At 40.8% G+C, this 18,711-nt stretch overlaps 1 protein-coding gene across 1 annotated transcript in view; it reads right to left on the bottom strand.

Annotated features, from left to right (window-relative positions):
* OXCT1 (3-oxoacid CoA-transferase 1) overlaps window positions 1-18,711 on the bottom strand; it is a 185,435-nt gene that overhangs the window by 79,096 nt on the left and 87,628 nt on the right. Inside the window, exons 8-12 of the mRNA XM_077462803.1 lie at window positions 10,925-11,032; window positions 7,888-8,002; window positions 3,245-3,339; window positions 2,311-2,359; window positions 1,040-1,112 (exon numbers count right to left, since the gene is read on the bottom strand). Coding sequence (XP_077318929.1) covers window positions 1,040-1,112; window positions 2,311-2,359; window positions 3,245-3,339; window positions 7,888-8,002; window positions 10,925-11,032 — 440 coding nt within the window. The remainder of the gene's footprint in view (window positions 1-1,039; window positions 1,113-2,310; window positions 2,360-3,244; window positions 3,340-7,887; window positions 8,003-10,924; window positions 11,033-18,711) is intronic.

Genomic DNA, 18,711 nt, shown 5'->3' with positions numbered 1-18,711 from the left:
GCTGTGTACCCCCTGATGTGCTCTACTGTGTCCTGTGATGTTCTCAGTGCCCTGCTACGTACCCCATCCCGTGTTCCCTGCTGTGTGCCCCATGATGTGCCCCAATGATTTATGTAAGTGGGGCTTTGTGTAGGTGTGGCTTGTATGTGGGTGGGGACAGGGGGCCCTATGATCTACTATTGCCCGGGGGCCCCATGAGTTGTCAGCCTGCCCCCGATGACACGGCTGTGCCCTTTTCAAATTGTGACAGTGGGTGTGGGGAGAAGAATCCTGCATGATGTCACAGGGAGAATGGGGTGAGGGAGGAGAGCTGCAGGTGCTGAAACATGTTCTACCTGGTTTTAGGGTGTAACATGTAACATGTTCTGAAAGTCAACTTCTCCTTTAAAGCTGGCCAGACCAGCAGGGACTGGCCAAATTTTGATCCAGGTATGAATTGTGGTTGAACAGTAGTCGATCTATCATTTGACCTTTTTACTCCATCCACCTCAAAATGTGTGTGGGGGGCGGGTCAGTTTTTTTTCTTTGAACCCACTGGTTTAACCACACACAAACCCCAATACTACTGACTCCTCCATGGCCAGCACTTTGCTTCAATGGAGACAACATTTTGTAGGGAATCACAAAGCAGGGTTGTCACCTTAGTCTTAAATAACCTTGTAGTTTTCTGGGGAATTAAATAGATAAACTAAGGAACTCTTCTACCTTAACACCTTTTAACCACTTCCCGACCAGTGCACGCTGATGTGCGTCAGAATTGGGGGGGGGGGGGGGGGGGGGGGAGTAAAAACACATGGGTTAAAAAGCTGACATTTTCAAGCACCGCTGTCAGCGTTCTATGGTTTGTCTGAACCTCTCATTTCGCTCTTATGGAACAGTCTGGACTGTTAAAAGGGGAAACAAATGGGGAAAAAAAAAAAAAAAAAAACACAGGGGCAACAAAACTAAAAACAAAAAACAAAAACATGTTAATGAGAGACTGACTTTTACTTCTAGTTGCACTTTATAGAGGAACTGGAGGAACTGGAAAAGCCCTTACCCTCGGATCATAGCAAATGAATCATCGCTGGAAAAGAATGCTGCGCCTGGAAGAATTGTGACGGTTTCTTTACCTGAGAACACAAATAAACAATGATTACTACAGAGAAGTGTCCCTGTGCAGTGTCAATGAGTCACAAGTGGCTGGTACCTTCAAAGAGACACCTAGGAAGTTTTCTGCATGGTTTCTATAACCGTTTAAAAGGTCCCATTGCATCTTACATCCCAATATGTCCCATTGCATCTTACATTCCAATATGTCCCATTGCATCTTACATCCCAAGTTACAGCCTATTACTGGTTACTTATTTACCAAGGGTTTTTTTTTCTCTTAAATCCAGGATAGGGGGCCCAATAATCCTAGCAGTGCAAAGAGTAATGGAAAATAAAAAGCAGAGATCAGATTAGTGAAAATTGGTTATTATAGCCTACTGAACCAACATGCTAGTGCAGCTATCTAGATGAGAACTTATTGTACTTTATATGAACACCACAACCGTACTGCATAGTGAAATGAACACGTATCCCTTTTAAAGAATCCACCTCAAAGTATTTTCATTTTCAGTATTATATGAATTATGGGGCTTGTAGGATATTGAGAAGGCATGTTGTGGCATGTGCATTCTGTGATGTGGATTTTGATGATTTGAGTTACTGATTGATTTTAAAGGTCACCCACATGACAATGGGTAAAAATGACTAGGTAGCACCTAAGCATATGCCAGTTAAAAGGGCCATTTACTAAAAAAACGAATGCATACGGATTCTACTAGAGCAGACCAACACACCGCTGTGTATGTGCAAGGCTGCCACAACAGGGTGCAATGCAAGGTTATTACACTGGGCCATCATTGCATATCTTCATAAGCCTTTAGGACCACTATTAGGGGATCCCATGGCTTTAAAGAGGTGCAACTCAGATTTTTTTTTTTTCAGAATATGGGAGGGAAAAAAAAAAAAAAAAAAAAAAAAAAAAACACCAACAACAATCTACCCAAAAAATGGGTGCAGACCCTCTGTATCCCAAGGACAGTGGTTGAATCCCTCCCTCATTCTCAATCTATAGCCACAGATTTTGAAGGGGCACTTACTGTTAAATAGGAAAATAAATCATGTGTATATATAATGTATATTGGAGTTTATCAGTACAGGTTTTTATCAGCTTCCCCACACTTGTTTTCCTGGGCACTCTTTTCCTAGTGTATTTGTAATCCATTGCAACAGTGAACTTCTGCTTTTAGAAAAGGATTTCCAAGAGGTAATGTACATTACCTGCATTGATGAGATCTGGATCCACCTCTTGTTCTGTTGGATAGGGGCCCTAGAAAAATAGCAGTATTTGAACAAAAGTCTATTTTGCACAACATACATGATACAAAAGCATGGAACTAGCTACTCGTTTTAATACGCCATCACAGTGGTATGTGTACACTATAGCAGAAGTATCACGATCACATGCTGAAGGTGAAATTGTTTCTTTATGTAGAACACAAGGGAAATGCATTCTAATCAAGAACAACCAAGTCGCAAACTTGGTGAACTTGTGGCCGGGCTATGCAAAATTCAAAATATTTATATTTTAAACACGCAAATTATATTTAAAGCAAGAGCCCACTGATCACTACCTGTAGGCACTGTGGGGAAATGAAGTCTCAAAGTTCACAGCAGAAACTCCGGTAGTTAAAGTCCTCTAAGCATCACAGCCTACCAACTCCCAGCAGCCACTGAACTTTTTGAATGGAGGAGACAGACCTTTTATTCATGCACCTGTCCTCCAATCAAGGAGTGTTTATTGCTGGAAGCTAGTACAGCTTCTATGAATAAGGGGTTACAGAGAGGAGAGGCACTTTGAAGTCTTAAGTCCTCTGTGAAGGACTTGTAACCAAGAGCACAAAAGGACATTAGTCAAGGAATGAGAATGATGAAGATTTTGTTTTTTAAGGGGGGGGGGGGGGGAGATATTAGGCTTTAAACCATTCCCTACTGTACCCAAAAGGCAATTTTTGTTAATCAACTCATAACTAGACCACATGGTAATGATTACTGCTGACTGAAGTTCAGCTTAAAAATGTTTTTTGGCCAAGTTATTCATTTTGGAGTCCCAAAACAAGCAACGTAACAGCTGTTTATCCGCTTCCCCATTTTTTTCCAGCAAATTCAAAAACATAACGTAAACCCCTATATATTAAAAGGAGACCTGACTTACCAAGCCAAGGACGCCATTTTCACTCTGAAGGTGAACAGTAATGTCTTTCTTGATAAAGTTGCTGGCTAACATTGGAATACCAATTCCCAAGTTTGCTGTATTATCAGTTAAGGCCGAACAAACCGTTTATACTTAATATAAGAGTACAAGAGTCATTTCACACATTTCAGAAATAAAAAGGCTGTACATTTTTGGCGTTATGCATAAAACATGAAAAAAAATAAAATAAGTAAAACAAAAAAAGGACAAGCACATAAGTATATAACATGGTACGGATAGTATTACTCTGCAACTTGGCACAAAATCCCTGGGAAGCTGTGTTACATACACCAATATTACACATGAGAGGCAACAAAAGTTCCAAGGATCTGCGTTTCTTGCTGCCAGGCAAATGCTAGCTAAAACCAGAAAAAACGGACAATTAACTTCTGTGAAGTCAAACAGTGACTAATGAGGGTATTATGGTACACAAGAAGCTCACTGCAATACTTAAAAATGGTACTCACTACAAGTTTCTTAAATTAAGACATGAAGATGGATCATTCCAGTTCTCTCCAAATTTGTGCATTAAGATGCTGGGATGTCAGCACGCCCGACCGGTACCCATGGGATTCTCTATACCCATCTTTCTTCCTTTTATTCTGCCCAATTTGTATTCCTTGCCCGCTCTTTTTGTCCTCATGGTCTAAAATCCCTACCCTCCTTCATTCTCGATTTTTTGCCTTCTCTACTTTTTTGTATTTTATTTCCACTAACTCCAAACTTATGTCGGTTTCCTGCCCTTTATAGACCTTCATTTCTTATTTACCTTTCCCTGAACAATTTTGCACTATGGAGGTTGTGATACCCATTACAGTTTTCATGACAAACTCACACCCAACTAAATACAATGAGGGGAAAAGAGTATTTGACCCCCTGCTGATTTTGTTTTGATAGTTTGCCCACTGAATAAAAAAAATAAAAATAAAAAAATAAATAAAATAAAAAACAACACCAAAGAGCTGTCCAAGGATGTCAGGGACAATATTGTAGACCTACAAGACCATCGCCAAAGCAGGTTGGTGAGGGTGACAACAGTTGGTGTGATTATTCACAAATGGAAGAAACCCAAAATAACTGTCAATCTCTCTCAGTCTGGGGCTCCAGAGATCTCACCTAGCGGAGTGTCAATGATCAAGAGAACAGTGAGGAAGCAGCCCAGAATTACAAGGGAGAATCTTGTCAATGATCTCAGTGGTCACGTGACAGTCGCTCGCTTCCTCCGATGTACACAATAGTGAGAGGTCACGTGATCACCCAGCAGACTTCAGAGGGAGATTCCGGCGCCCCCTTCCTTAGTACATACAGTAGAAGGGAAAGAGCAACGGGTAGTCATGTGACCACTAATCAGGAAGGAATAAGGTATTTCGAAGACAAATTTTACAAAAGAGGCATACAGTATATAAACTACAGGTTATACTAGCAGTGGGGCTGGCAGTGCTGGTTGTTCACCGCCTTAACCCCTTTAATGACTTGGAGAGGATCTCCAAAGAGGAGACGGACAAAATTCCTCCTGAAATAGGTGCAAACCTGGTGGCCAACTACAAGAAACAGACAATGGTGATTGCCAACAAGGGTTTTAGCACCAAGTACTAGATCATGTTTTGCGTAAGGGGCAAATATTTCACTCATTAAAATGCAAATTAATTTATAACTTTTTTGAAATGTGTTTTTCAGGATATTTATGTTATTCTGTCTCAATGTTAAACTAAACCTACCATTAAAATGATATAGACTGATCATTTGTCAGTGGGCAAACCTACAAAATCAACAGGGGATCACATACTTCTCCCCCCCTATGTATTTTGAACTACATTGCTACCTTCCTGCCTTTTCGCAGCCTGCATCTGCTATACGATTACTGTATGGGACACTCCACCTTTCCATATCCATCCATACAATATCTCAATATAAATGTAAATATTTTATTTCAGCTTTTCATGTTAAAACACTGAAGTGACACTTTGCTACAATATAAAGTAGTAAGTGAACATCTTGTACAACAGTGTACATTTGCTTTCCCCTCAAAATAACGCAAGAAAAGTGAGTACACCAAGTGAAAAATGTCCAAATCGGGCCCAATTGGCCATTTTCCTTCCCCAATGTCATGTGACTCGTTAGTGTTACAAGGTCTCAGGTGTGAATGGGAAGCAGGTGTGTTAAATTTGGTGTCACTCTCCCCCATACTGGTCACTGGAAGATTAACATGGTGCCTCATGGCAACGAACCCTGAAGATCTGAAAAAAAAAATTTTTTGTTCTACATAAAGATGGCCTAGGCTTTAAGATGACCCTGAAAAACTGAGCTGCAGCACTCTGGCCAAAGACCATACAGAGGTTTAACAGGACAGGTTGCACTCAGAACAGGCCTCGCCATGGTCAAAGAAAGTAGTTGAGTGCACCTGGTCAGCATCATATCCAGGGGTTACCTTTGGGAAATTGAATGCTGCCAACATTGCTGCAGAGGTTGAAGAGGTGGGGGGGGTCAGCCCCTCAGTGCTCAGACCATACACCGCACACTAAGAAATTGCCAGTAAAGCGATAGGCTCAGGTGTGATTGGATCCTTACTAGCATTTTTCTGGCTTTAAGAGTTTTAGAAGCATATTAGAAGCAAAAACGCTTGCAGCTGTAAAATGCTCAGCCAACACAAAAAAAAAAAAAAAAACACACACACTAGGAGGAAGGGGGGGGGGGGGGAATTAGGGATGGAGAGCTGTTTGAACGTAAGACATGTGACAAAACACTTCTAAAATGCCCAAGTCAGGTGTTTCTATTGAGGTCTATGGTGCCAAAAACACTCAATCTACCAAAAAGCAGCTCATGTACTTTGAGCTTCAGGCAACAGAACGCTCAAAGGAATTGGATTTGGCTTGTTGAGCATTTTAGAGCTACAAGCTTCAAGCAGAAAACCACTCAGGTGTGAATGGGGGCGGTGGTGAACTGAGTATGAAAACACTTCTCACCTTTGAAAAACCATCTGTGTGCTAGCTGGAATCCTGGCATTCAGGATTTCGCAGAGCCTTTGAGGGTTTTTATGCCTTCACCAAAATTACTGTATCATTGTACCCTCTCCGTCCTGTCCCCCAGGTCTTCATTCAAAAAATCCCATTAATGGACGATAACATATCAGCGGACTAATCCTATTCACAGGTATAAAAAGTTTATCATTGCAAGAGCCATTGATAAATTGCAGGCATTTGAAAATGTTTAACGTAGCTTATAGCTCTTCCAATTTTAAACCTACTTAAAAATAAGCTACTGGTGCTGCCTAGATCAATTGATTCTCGCCCCCTCCCCCCCCCCCCCCCCCTATTGCCAAATCTCAAAGAAAAAGAAAAAAAAAAAAAAAAGAAAAAAAAACACACCTACTGGGCTTTTGTTCCTATAAAAAGTACATTACAGGCAACAAGTGAAGCACACACTGCGGTTGATTTACTAAAACTAAAAAAAAAAAAGTGCAAAATCTGGTGCAGCTGTGCATGATGGCCAATCAGCCTCTAACTTCAGCATGTTCAATAGTGCTTATCCTTTTTATGCTGTAAAAAAAAAAAAAAAACCTGGTTGAACTGACCCTGGTAATCATGGCTGCTGTTCCACGATACCATGGTTAGTTTACGCGCCTCCGTCATCCTACTGTGTTAGTCTAAAGCCTCGTACACACGCTTTGATTTTCGGATGACAGAATGTCTGGCCTTTTGTGGCATGCTAGTCTCATATCGAAATGGAAGAGGTTACCAACAATATGAAAATTTTCGTTTGACAGAATACAATGTCAGAAGAGACATAGCGTGCAATAATTTTGTACGTATTCTTTTGTTTCTGAGCATGCATATTCTTGCTCTTGGGAATTTTGTTCCCTATGAAAACCATACTAATGAAATGAAAATCAGACATTGATTTCACGACCGACCAAATATTTTTATATAGACTGCACATCCAGCTTTTTTCTGATGAAAAAGTGAAATCGCATCGCAAAACACACTTTTCCTGGCAAAGCGAGCTGAGGACACCAAGAGCTTGACCAGGAAGTTACATAAGACGTCGCTTCCCGGGTCACACGGGGACAAGCGCAGACATCACATACTAGCACATTATGTGAAACTTAACTTAGAACGAAGCATTCCAGCAACGAGCGGTCACAACTGACAAGCCTTCCAGCTCGCGGCTTCGGGGCTGCCAGAGTGGCCAAAAGCGTGAGGACGTCATTCCCGTGCACGCATGGGGGAGCCACAGATTACAGCAAAGTACTCTGAACAGCCTGCGAGGCCATTCCTTCAAAGCACATGCGGCGTCGACGCCAACTGCTGCATTCACAGTAAATCTCTCCTAAACGGTGGTCGGAAATTTACAGTACCTATAGGTAAGCCTATAATGAGGCTTAGCTATAGGTACCAATTATGCATGGGAGTTTACCCCACTTTAAAGAAAAAAGATCAGTTTCTTGATCTATAGTACATTCAAATAAAATGTATAATTTCCTGCAAAGCTTTGCCATTGCCTTGCCTGTTGCCTTTGCCCACAAAATCAGATTGCGCTTCTAACAATTTCTGAGAGCAAAGAGATTAACCAGCAACTATACTGGGCCTTTGTGCGTTAATGGATACCATACATTCCATCCTGGAACTCCAGTGCAGCACGCCGGATAATTTTTTCTCTAACAATATCAGATTCCTTTTTGGGTTTAGGTTTTGAGTTTTCAGATTTCCTTAGAGTTAGTCTCTGTAAAGAAATAAGAAAAATTAATAAAATTAAAAAAACACATTTTATCTCATATGCATCATCTCACAGGACTAAAACACATATTTAAAATTCTGACAGGGGTCCGTTCAAATTTCTCACAATAATAGTACCAGCATCCCAAGAGAGATATATACACAAAAAGTTTAGAGGTGAGGTACTTTTACGGTACCAAAAGATAAAGAAATTTATATTTTTTCTTTATATTTTTATTTAACAAATACTCCACATACATATAAAAATTCAACATTTAATACAATAAAACACAATTTAAATAAAAAAGTTTAAAATTTCAAATAGGAGGTCCACCCAAAAGGGTAAGCGCTACTATTTTGCGATCTCTGCCATTGAGATTTAGTCTATGCTTTGGTCACTTGCAAGTGAAAGGGAAAATATATGATCAGAACAGGAATAGAGGGGAAATCTTCCAATGACAAATTGTCTAAGAAGAGGAAGGGCCTCACTTTCTCATTACGTTTTGCCTACAGGACAGTAAGTAGATCGGCATCTTATTTCAGGACCTCCCCCCTCCATTCTTGTTCCAGGGACCAAAAAACGCAACAATTTAGAATTTTTACTCCCTTGCAAACCTTACAAAAAAAAAAAAAAAAAAAAAACACCACACTTCTCACAAGGGGCGGACAAGGAAAGCAACAGTAACCTACATATCTACCCTATTAAAGCAAAACTTGTTAAGCACTTGGACTCAAAATCCAGCCATTACCTTCTTCAGGAAGAGGTTCGTGTTGGGCCACAGAGGCATGGGAGTAGTTTAAGAGTCCCAATGTCCACCCATAGCCAGCCCTGAGGCAAGACTTATCCATGGTAAAAGCAAAAGCGTTTAACATTTTGCAGGTATGCAGACAAGGCACAGGGAAGGTCATGCTACAAGTTTTATTTCCACAGCAGCTGGAGAGATACAGGCTGATCAATGTTGCTGCTGGACTAGAAGACAAACATCAAGCTGTGCTTTCATCAAGTGGACTGGTCATGAACTTTGTGTTTGACGGTACCTGAAAATGATTGGAAAATGAAACTCCTGGAAGAGAGATCACAAGGAGAGCAACGGGCACTCCGTGGCAGCAGAAAAATAATGAGGAGTGAGCATCCTGTACACTGATGTGAGCTGTTCATTATTCTTTGTTAGAAGTCTTTTTCTTATTGTGTAATGAAGGACATTTCTTCCCGAAGACTGATATGCACTTGTGATTTACTTCTTTGCGTGTCGCGCTTTTGGGTTTAATATAAAATATTGAAGTACTAGAGTAAAATAGACTACTTGAGTGAGTGCAAGGTAAAAGCAACATGAGGGGCCAGAGAAATTACCCCAGATATTCTACTCTTGTCCTGAATGTGCCCATACAAGATGCAGTCTTTGAAGTGTAGGGCTACCCCTGTGGGAGCTGCCGATTAGGATGGGTCCTCTATTCCTTGCCTTGACCTTTTCCAAAAAACCTCAGCCCCTTTAAACACACCAGGTTGAAATTACAACCATACAACATATCACAGGAAATCACTCAAGGTAATACTTGGAGCCCAGTAGTAGTGCTATGTCAAAGAAAACAGGCAGCAAACCAGATAGTAACGGCAAACTTAACTGTAACCCAATAGGGTTGGTAACTAGGCAAGCATAAAATGGATTAACAAATGGTAACAATTTTGCACACAACGTGATTAACACTAAGGACTGGGCATAAGAGGAAATTTGGCATCTAGATCAGCTTAAATTGTAGCGGCAGTGAGCTGTAGTAAAGTTTATTCTACTTTGATTGAACTATAATGCCAGAGTGCTTTTATGGCGGTGATGCTAATCTTAGGCTGACTGGGTAAGCACTGTGCAAAAGAAAATAAGGATGTAGCGGAGGGTCAGGAGAACAAAAAGGGGCTTGTAGATTTATTATGGGACAGGCATTTCTTTTCAGATGTGCTTCTGCTAGTCATTTGTTGGAGCACTTAACAAAAGTCCTAGTTAGTTAATGTGCATGCAATATATGTTACACTCAGCAGAGGTGCAAGTTAGGTGTACTTCAGATGTGAAGGTTTAGTGTAATGCAGTCTAGGTTTTGGAATAAGTGTGGTAAAGGGTGCAGTATGGATTGGGTACACTTGCCCCTGCTAGCAGTATCAGAAAAGAGCAGATAGCCCATGCTTGAAAACGAGCACTACTTGGTCAGAAATTTTGTGGACACCTGACCATAACACGGACATATGAGCTTGTTGAACATCCAACTCTAAAACCATCGTCATAGACCCCTTTTGAGACTTTAACAGCCTCCTCTAACAAAGCTCATCACTTAGATTTTAGCGCTTTCGTGAATTTTAGCCAAAGCAGCATTTGTAAGGTTAAGTACTCCGTTTTGGGATGAGTAGACATCTTGTTGCAATTCACCCTTAAAATGGTCTGTAGAGTTGAGGTTCGGGCTCTGTGCAGGCCACGCCACACCTCCACATTGATCTCACAAAACAATGTCTTACCTACGCCGAGTCAATGCACAGTCATGTGGAAAAACAGAAGAGAGCATTCTCCAACCTGTTGCCACAAGGCTAGAAAGCACAATCTCTGTAAACACTTGTACACAATTCAAAGGGGTAGCCACATACATCCTTACATATAGTATAGTTATGATGGTCAGGTGTCCATCAAACTTTCAGCCACATAGCGTATCTTTAAGTTGGCTTATGCCAAACTTGGTCAGATCTGCCTGTGCTACAAAAGTACTATATCCATGCAAGCAGAAACCCAGTGTCTGAGAACAGGCTTATGCATGAACATTTAGCAAAAAACGCCCACTTTTTGGCTACATTCACACTAGCCTCCTGTGTTCAATTTAAAAAATGCAGGAAAAATCACCTGGGAAATACATTTTTTTTTCTCTACACAAGCAGACAAGCAAAATGGTGTACCTCTATCCTCTTCTGATATCTCTCGCCTTGAATAATCCTATCAACATAAATACTGGGAATGTGGATGTCTTCTGGCGTAAAGGTTCCGGTTTCAACAATTTCTTCAACCTGTTTAAGGGGGGGGGGGGAAAAAAAAGCCAATATAACCAAGAGTGCTAGCATAGGTACAGAAACATACTGGTAATGCTTTTTGAACAGTAAACATTAGAGTTGTCAATCGCCCACAACAATTCTATTACTATGGTAACAGCAAGCCATTAGGACAAAGAAAGGTGCATGGGCTCCATCCAGCACAAGCTTTAGAAGGGCACATCACTAGAAGTGTAGGTTACCAAGGTAGGTCCTGGCCCTTGAAAGCCATTTAACATGTGACCATTAACAAGTGAAATGCTGCATTGCTGTGCATTGTGGCGTGCTACAATCCATGCGCGGCAGTGTTATGTTGCCTTAGTGAGCTGTGTCCTTCAAACTTAAGGACAACACATAACATGTACTGCAGCGCCAGATGCAATAAAAACACAAACCATTGCAAACCTGCACATGTAGAAAAGACAAAAGGCTGCCATTGCTAGGCAACATACATTTTCTGAAAGTCAGCAGTCCCTGCTTTAAAATTCTTCATTAGACCCAGAACAATCATGCAGATCATGAAAGCTAGAATTTCTCATAGTTAGATTTGTGAAGTACTGAAGCCATTTGATAAGAGCGGCAGTCAGACCAATACAAATCTGCTTTAGAAGGAAACTCTCATATTGATCAATCGCTGGTTAAAGCTAAATTCCCTTTGGTAGCAGAAGCTTCAGCAGACTGGTTGTCTAATTCTGGTAAAGGTGCTAGTTGTAAAGTAAAGGCTGCACTTTCTACAAGGCTGCAGAGGCGTATGCTTTCCTGAAAGCAGCACTGCTAAAGCTGGACATGCATTATATAACCTGGAATGTATGTTTCAGCTTTACACACTACATAGCTTGGTTACAGCTCACCAAGTAGTAATCAGAAATTATAACACATGGGGAGTGATTTACTAAGAAGGCACTGCACCAGTTCATACATTAATTGGTGCGCCAGAAAAATTATTAATCGAACTTGCGAATTGAAGCCCAAATAGTGATAATAAATACCCGCATACGTAAACTGCAACTGGCGCTAGGGTAACTGCGGTTCTCATTGATAATGGTGCACACCCAATGCAACCGTTTAATTTTATCTCATTGGATGTCTTGTTCGGCATCTAGTAGGTATTCTCAGTTAATTAACCCTTTTGATGCCACTCATTCCTAATATCTTTTAAATGTGTTTTTTTTCTTTTTTTTATCCAAATCTCTCATTACAAAGAGCAGAGAAGCATTTCTAAACCAAATACATTTTCCGATCTTGATCTTTAAAAAAGGTGACCATACACTGCATTCAGTTAGATCTTAAATAAATTAAATTTAGTGCAAGAACTTGTTTGATTTCCTATAATCTGAGTTGTTCAAGTGGGTCTGCCTATTACCCATTTTTCCTAAATAATCGAGTTGTACAGAGATTGGCCAATAAGATTGCATAGTCCATGACCATCTTAAGTGCCAAATTTGGAATGTAGATGTGCCATGACCCACTTATTTTTCCTAACAATATTTCTTGGGCATTATACAAGGCACTTGGAAAAAAAAAATAAAAAATTTCTAAGACATGCTAGAGTGATCAGGAATCTTCAAACTACATCTCTCCAGCTGTTGCGGAACTACACATCCCAGGAGGCATTGTAAAACCGACATTCACAGACATGACTAGGCATGATGGGAATTTTAGTACCTGATCAAATAGAGGGCCATAGTTTGAAGACCCCCTGTGCTAGACCATTATTATGCCTCCAGAATTGCATCTACTCTACTTCTCTCTGCTGGTGGACAAGAACCCACATCTATCCATCCATGTACTGAAGCAGGACGCAATATGCATTGGCCCAGAAGAGAATCTGGAAGTGAATCTGTACACAGGAAGTAGGTGTTGGTTTTGAGGCCAAATCATTTAGAGACACACACACACACACACACACACACACACACACACACACACACACACACACATTTAAAAAATAAAATTAAAAAATTATCTTAAATTTGAAAATAAGGATCATCACTTCCTCAGAGAGCAGCGAGTGGGGCATGGTAGTGGGAAGAAATTAGCAGCACAAGCAACTTCCTGGAGGGGCAGATTTCAAGGACTAACAAATGTTTATAGTGAAAGGCAATAGATGTTTTCTATTAGGCAAGGTCTAAATGGGCCATTGGCATGCATCAGTTGAACTTCAGAATGTGTCTTTGCAAAGTTAAACTAAATGAAATCCTTTTATTTTTGTTTAGGGATAGAGTGCAGAGGGATTAGAAGTCTTGTTAGTTTTTGGGGATGTCTGCACCACTTTAATGGTCAACAAAACAGGAATTGTAAAAGAGCAAGGAAAGCAAAAACACACACGTATGTTAATATGAGATACCAGAATATGGTTTTGAGGTCTGACCATTTTGCAGAGAAAATTAACAGGAGTTCAAAGGACTTCATCCACAAAACAGGCAGTCTCAAGGATTTAAACTCAGCTTGGGGAATATTTTGCAAAATAATGCAGCACAGACAATTAAAATCAAAGCGAAACCAACACCCTACAAGTGTTAACATCAAAAAAAGGCAACTGCATCAAGGTATAGGTAGGTATAGGGGATACTCAACCAAAGCCTGAAGAGGGGAAACCCCATTTTGCAATTGAAAATTCATTTCTCAGTTTGCAGTTGCAGACACAAAAAATAACCAGTTTTATAACTAGGAAAGACAAAATCTTAGTATCCAAAACAGTAAGAAAAACTACACTCAACATATACAGCTGTCCTTGCATTGTCAAAGCCAGTGTTTAACCCCAGTCCTCAAGTACCCCCAACAGGCCATGTTTGCATGTTTTCCTTCATCTTGCACAGACACTTTAAAATCAGAGAGTCAATAGCTTGGTATTTTGGACAGCTATTTTATCCAAGAAAAATTCCCAAAACATGGCCAGATGGGGGTACTTGAGGACTGAGGTTGATAACTACTGGTCTAAGCATAGAGACATGCCAAAAACTCAACTGAATGGTAATGTTTCTGGAACCTTTCTACAAGAGGTTTAAAAAAGTGAGATCAAATGGAAGCAAAATATTTTCGCTATTTAAGTACTTTAAAGATGAATATCAGATAATGTTATCCACACAGAGGACTGCACTATGAACACCATGATGGGGATAGGTTAGGGATGGGGAGGGTCGAGTTGAAAAAAATCCAAATTTTAAATTTACCCAAAATAGGAATTTCTAAGTCTTAGAGCGTCATCTGGTAGACAGGTACAGTCAATGCTTAAACACTGGGTTCATTTATAGAAGTACCTTCTATTTAGATATGGGTAAATATCCTGAGCTACACCCTCTAGGCTACTCTAGTTGAGGGAATTTTGGATATAAAAACAAAAAAAAAAAAAATACAGACAGAAAAAGGAAGACTCCATCTTCATTTTACTTAACAGGCCATCATCTTGGTCACGGTCTTCCAAACAGATGCTTTTTTTTTCTTGCAAAATCGTTTATGGAGTTTCATCATCATTTAACATTGCCCACACAGGGGCTGAACATTACCCACGCAGGGGCAAATCCTCCGATGCAGCAAAAGCCACACCAGGCATAACATAATATAACCAGTCCGTTCCTGGGGCAGCAACAGGACAGACCATCAACAAATACAACCTTACTCAACTATACCCCTATGTTGGGAGAGGTTCAATGCCAAAGAATCTGTGCTCACTCTTATAAAATGGAGATATAATAGGACATAAGGGTACTAAGGTCAATCCACCGTCACTCTACAATCATGTTAATCTAGGAGGAAATTAATGCATCAGTTGCTGTAGTATTGTCTTCCAACCAGCAGGTCCACACCTTTCCAAATTTTTGCGGGCAACCCCTGCCCGAGTAGGTAGCTCTATAAAAAAGGGGCAAACTGGCGGTCACCAGGTTTTTCCAGAACCTGACAGAGGGGGAAGATGATTGTTTCCAGCTCATTTTGATGACCTTGCGTGCATAGTACAGTAGCAAAGATATGAGTATCTTTCTGGCTCCGAGGACGGAGATCTGTTCCACTAGCCCCAGCAGACAATATTTAGAGTCATAAGGGACACTAGTCTTAGTGGTTTTAGCTACCACATGGGAGAACTTCCTTCCAATCATGTACAATTGCTGGGCAAGCCCAGAAAATGTGAAAAGTCCTCTGGCTGATGGGAGCAGCGCCAGCACGCCAGGGAATGTGCCGGCGACATCTGATGCAGCCTATGGGGTGTGCAATGAACTGTGTATAATTGTTACTGGACCAGTTTGTCCATGGCTGAGACCAGAAAATCCCAAATCTCCCTCCAATCATCGGCATCCAACTCCGCTATGTCCCCCGCCCATTTCCTATAGAGGGAGGACAACTCTGGGACGGCGGCAACCAGCAGAGACCCGTAAATTTGAGACCTGGGTTTTTCCAAGTCTTGCACCCGAAGGGTGGATTCAAGATCTGAATACTCCAATATAACTGGTTGACCCAAGAACTGACATCTATAAGCATGTGCGACCTGAAGATAACAAAGGCCCCCCACAGGTACATTGAATTTGGCACATAGGGCAGGAAAGGGAGTGAGCTCCCCATTAGTGATGATATGCTCCAGAGTTAATATTTTATATTTGGCCCAGGCCTGCGGATCTGGTATAGTGTATAGTGAACTGTGACAGGTTAGGATTCAACCACAGGGTGGCGCGAGGAGACCAGGAGTTCGGCAGGGATACCCTCAGCAAGTCTGCTACCCTCCACGCCCTCATAGTGGTGCACATAGAAGGGGTGAGGCAATGAGGCATTGAGTCCTCTAAATATTAACCCCTTCAAGGCCTCCAAAGACCCCCACTACAGCCGCCTCCAGCACCATTGCAGAATTGGTCAGGTCCGGCTGCAACCACCAATGGACGGTCACAAGCTGAGTGGCCAAAAAATATTTGTGGCAGTCGGGGAGAGCCAAACTCCCACTGTCCACAAGGCCTGTCAAAGTGGTATATTTGAATCTAGGTCATTTAGACCTCCAAATAAAGGAGAGGAAAAGTTGCTTAAGGGAGTTAAAGGAGGTTTTGTTTAGCCATTGTGGGGAGTTCCTAAATATGTACGCAAGTTTGGGGAGGATTTTCATTTTTAGGAGGTTAATGCGCCCAATGAGGGAAAGGGGAAGATTGCCCCACGCCTTCATTTGGATTTAATCCCTGTCAGGACAGGGTCAAGATTGAGCCAGACAAAACCCAACTCCCTCTTGAAATAATAATAATACCTAAATAGGTAAACTGAAAACAGATGCTCTTTTTGATCCAAGACTATCAGTGTGCCTGGAAGCCCTTCGCACATCCTCTACAGGTCATCAGATAAGCAGCCCTGCGAATACCCGGTGTGGTTCCATAAGCCTTCATAAATGTCTTCTGGGTAAAGTATACTTCTGTGCCCTATCAAATCTACATGACATAAAAGACTAAAATGTATTCATAGTCCCAAGATACAAACTAGTAGGGCTCTGAGAAAAGACAGGAAGGGTGTACAAGATTCAGGTCAGCTCTTAATTTTTGACATGATCCACCAATACATTTCAGATTTTAAAACTGATAACAAAATTCTTTCAAAAAGGTATATCAAAACATGAAAATAAGGGGATTTAGAAGTTTATATACATTAACATTCTATTAAAAAAAAAAAAAAAAAAAAAATGTAAACCTTTTAAGCAAAAAAAGTTATCTGCTCCCTAAAACTGGGGAAAAAGAAGAATTAGAACTCTAATTTTCTAAACCATCAGGAAAAGGCCTAACTGCAAAACCAGAAAATGAAAGATGCTCCATGGTGGTATTTTTCTATCATTTTAATGATAAACGGCTCAAAGGGGGCTTAGAATTTATGCCTTACGTCAGGTCTCAATCCATTTCTTTCAACCCTCCGGGGCACCACTGAGCTGTTTTGCCAACCATTTTTTGTTCTTCATTCTCTTCTATTTTCAGAGCAAACCATTTCTGTCACAAAAGCTGTTTTGGACCATTTCTTTAGCCTCATTTTCAGTCAAATCTCTTATGGCATATTGCATCAGCAGTAGAATATATTTAAAGGGAAAGTAAAGGATTGAATGAAGATACATACATACATACATACATACATATTAGTTAGGGAGAACAGCAGTCCAAAGATTAATATCTGGAAGTAATATGTTTAACTCGTGTGCCTTAATGTTATTTTCCAAATACTGTACAAAAGCAGGGCAGTTTAATTTGTGAAAACAAAGGATTAGGACCAGTTCAGCTGTCATCCAGACCAGTGATTGGACCTCATGGACCATTAAATTAAAAATGTTGTATCCCTTGGACCACTGCCATGAATTTTACATGGCACACACTGCTCCTGCTCTCTGCCCCTCCCCCTGGAACACACTGCTGCCTTATACACACAATGCTCCGGCTCCCTGCATCACAGACTCATCGTTGGATCTCATCTCCTTATCCAGTCATGTGCTCAAAGCTCTGTGCTTCCTCCCACAGTTTAATAAGCGCTGCCATTGGAAGTCACCCTCCTTCACCTCCCTCTGAATTCACCTGGAGCCGGCACTGCATAGTAGGCATCGGGTATCAATGTGCACTGATGGTATTGATGCATGGAGAACACTGGAAACATTGGGTAGTATACATCCGGGGATCGTCACAAATTTCTTGTGGATCGTGGACCATCAGTGGTCCATGAACCACTGGTTGGCGACTGCTGATGTAGACAACCTAGCCTTCTGAAAGTAACCTGGTGCAAAAAGGAGTAGGGCTAAAGAGAATCCCTACAAAACATTTCAGAAATAAGAAAAAACAAAAAAACAAAAACCCAAAAACACACTATAAACATGAGTGCACTTCTGAAGTTCTGAATCATCCATAATTCAGATGGCAGAAAGGACCAAACATGCATTTAAGGATATGGTGCAGGAAATGTTGGATCATCAATTTTAAGCGATCCGTTAAGATTCGTCAAGATAAAAAAAAAACAAAAAAAAAAAAAAAAAAAACACACCACACTCAGGTGTGCAAATGTACTGGAATACCAGTACTTTGTAATGCCACTATTTTCAAGAAGCACTTGGCGTTAAGCATGTTTCAAAATCCCAAGTGTTCTATTAAGCCCAAGGCAAAGCACATTGTATGGATTGGGAAGCACAATGGCAAAGTGGTTAGCACTACTGCCTAGCAGCATTAGGGTAGTTTGTTCAATTCCCTGTATCTGCGTGGGTTTCCTCCCACACGATAAAAGAAATGCTGGTAGATTTATTGGCTTCTGTGTAAACTGGCCCCAGTACATGAATGTACTAATGCTTTAGGGACCTTAGATTGTAAGCTCCTTAAGGGAAGGGACTTATGTGACTGTATAATAAATGTGTAAAGCACTGCATAAATTGATGGGGCTATGCATGTACTTATAAGAAAAAAACATTTCTGGACAGCATATCACCACACATACAAGATTGCTGGACATCCCATTCTAAAATCATGGATATGAAAATATGGTTGGCAGTCAAAACAGCTTTCACTCTACTTTGAAGGGTTACCACAAGATTTGAGTATGTCCATGGAAATGTGTTTATTTAGCCAAAATAAAACATGTTAGAGAAGACTTGGCTCATAATTGCCATTTTTAAAATCATCCAAGGTGTTCAATAAGGCTTGAGGCAAAGCTCTGTGGCAGTCACTTGGATTCCT

Source organism: Lithobates pipiens, unplaced genomic scaffold (assembly GCF_037356315.1).
Source record: "Lithobates pipiens isolate NorthernLeopardFrog02 unplaced genomic scaffold, aLitPip1_a1.2 Scaffold_3, whole genome shotgun sequence".
Classification (NCBI taxonomy): Eukaryota; Metazoa; Chordata; class Amphibia; order Anura; family Ranidae; genus Lithobates; species Lithobates pipiens.
This window is presented reverse-complemented; position numbering and strand designations above follow the sequence as displayed.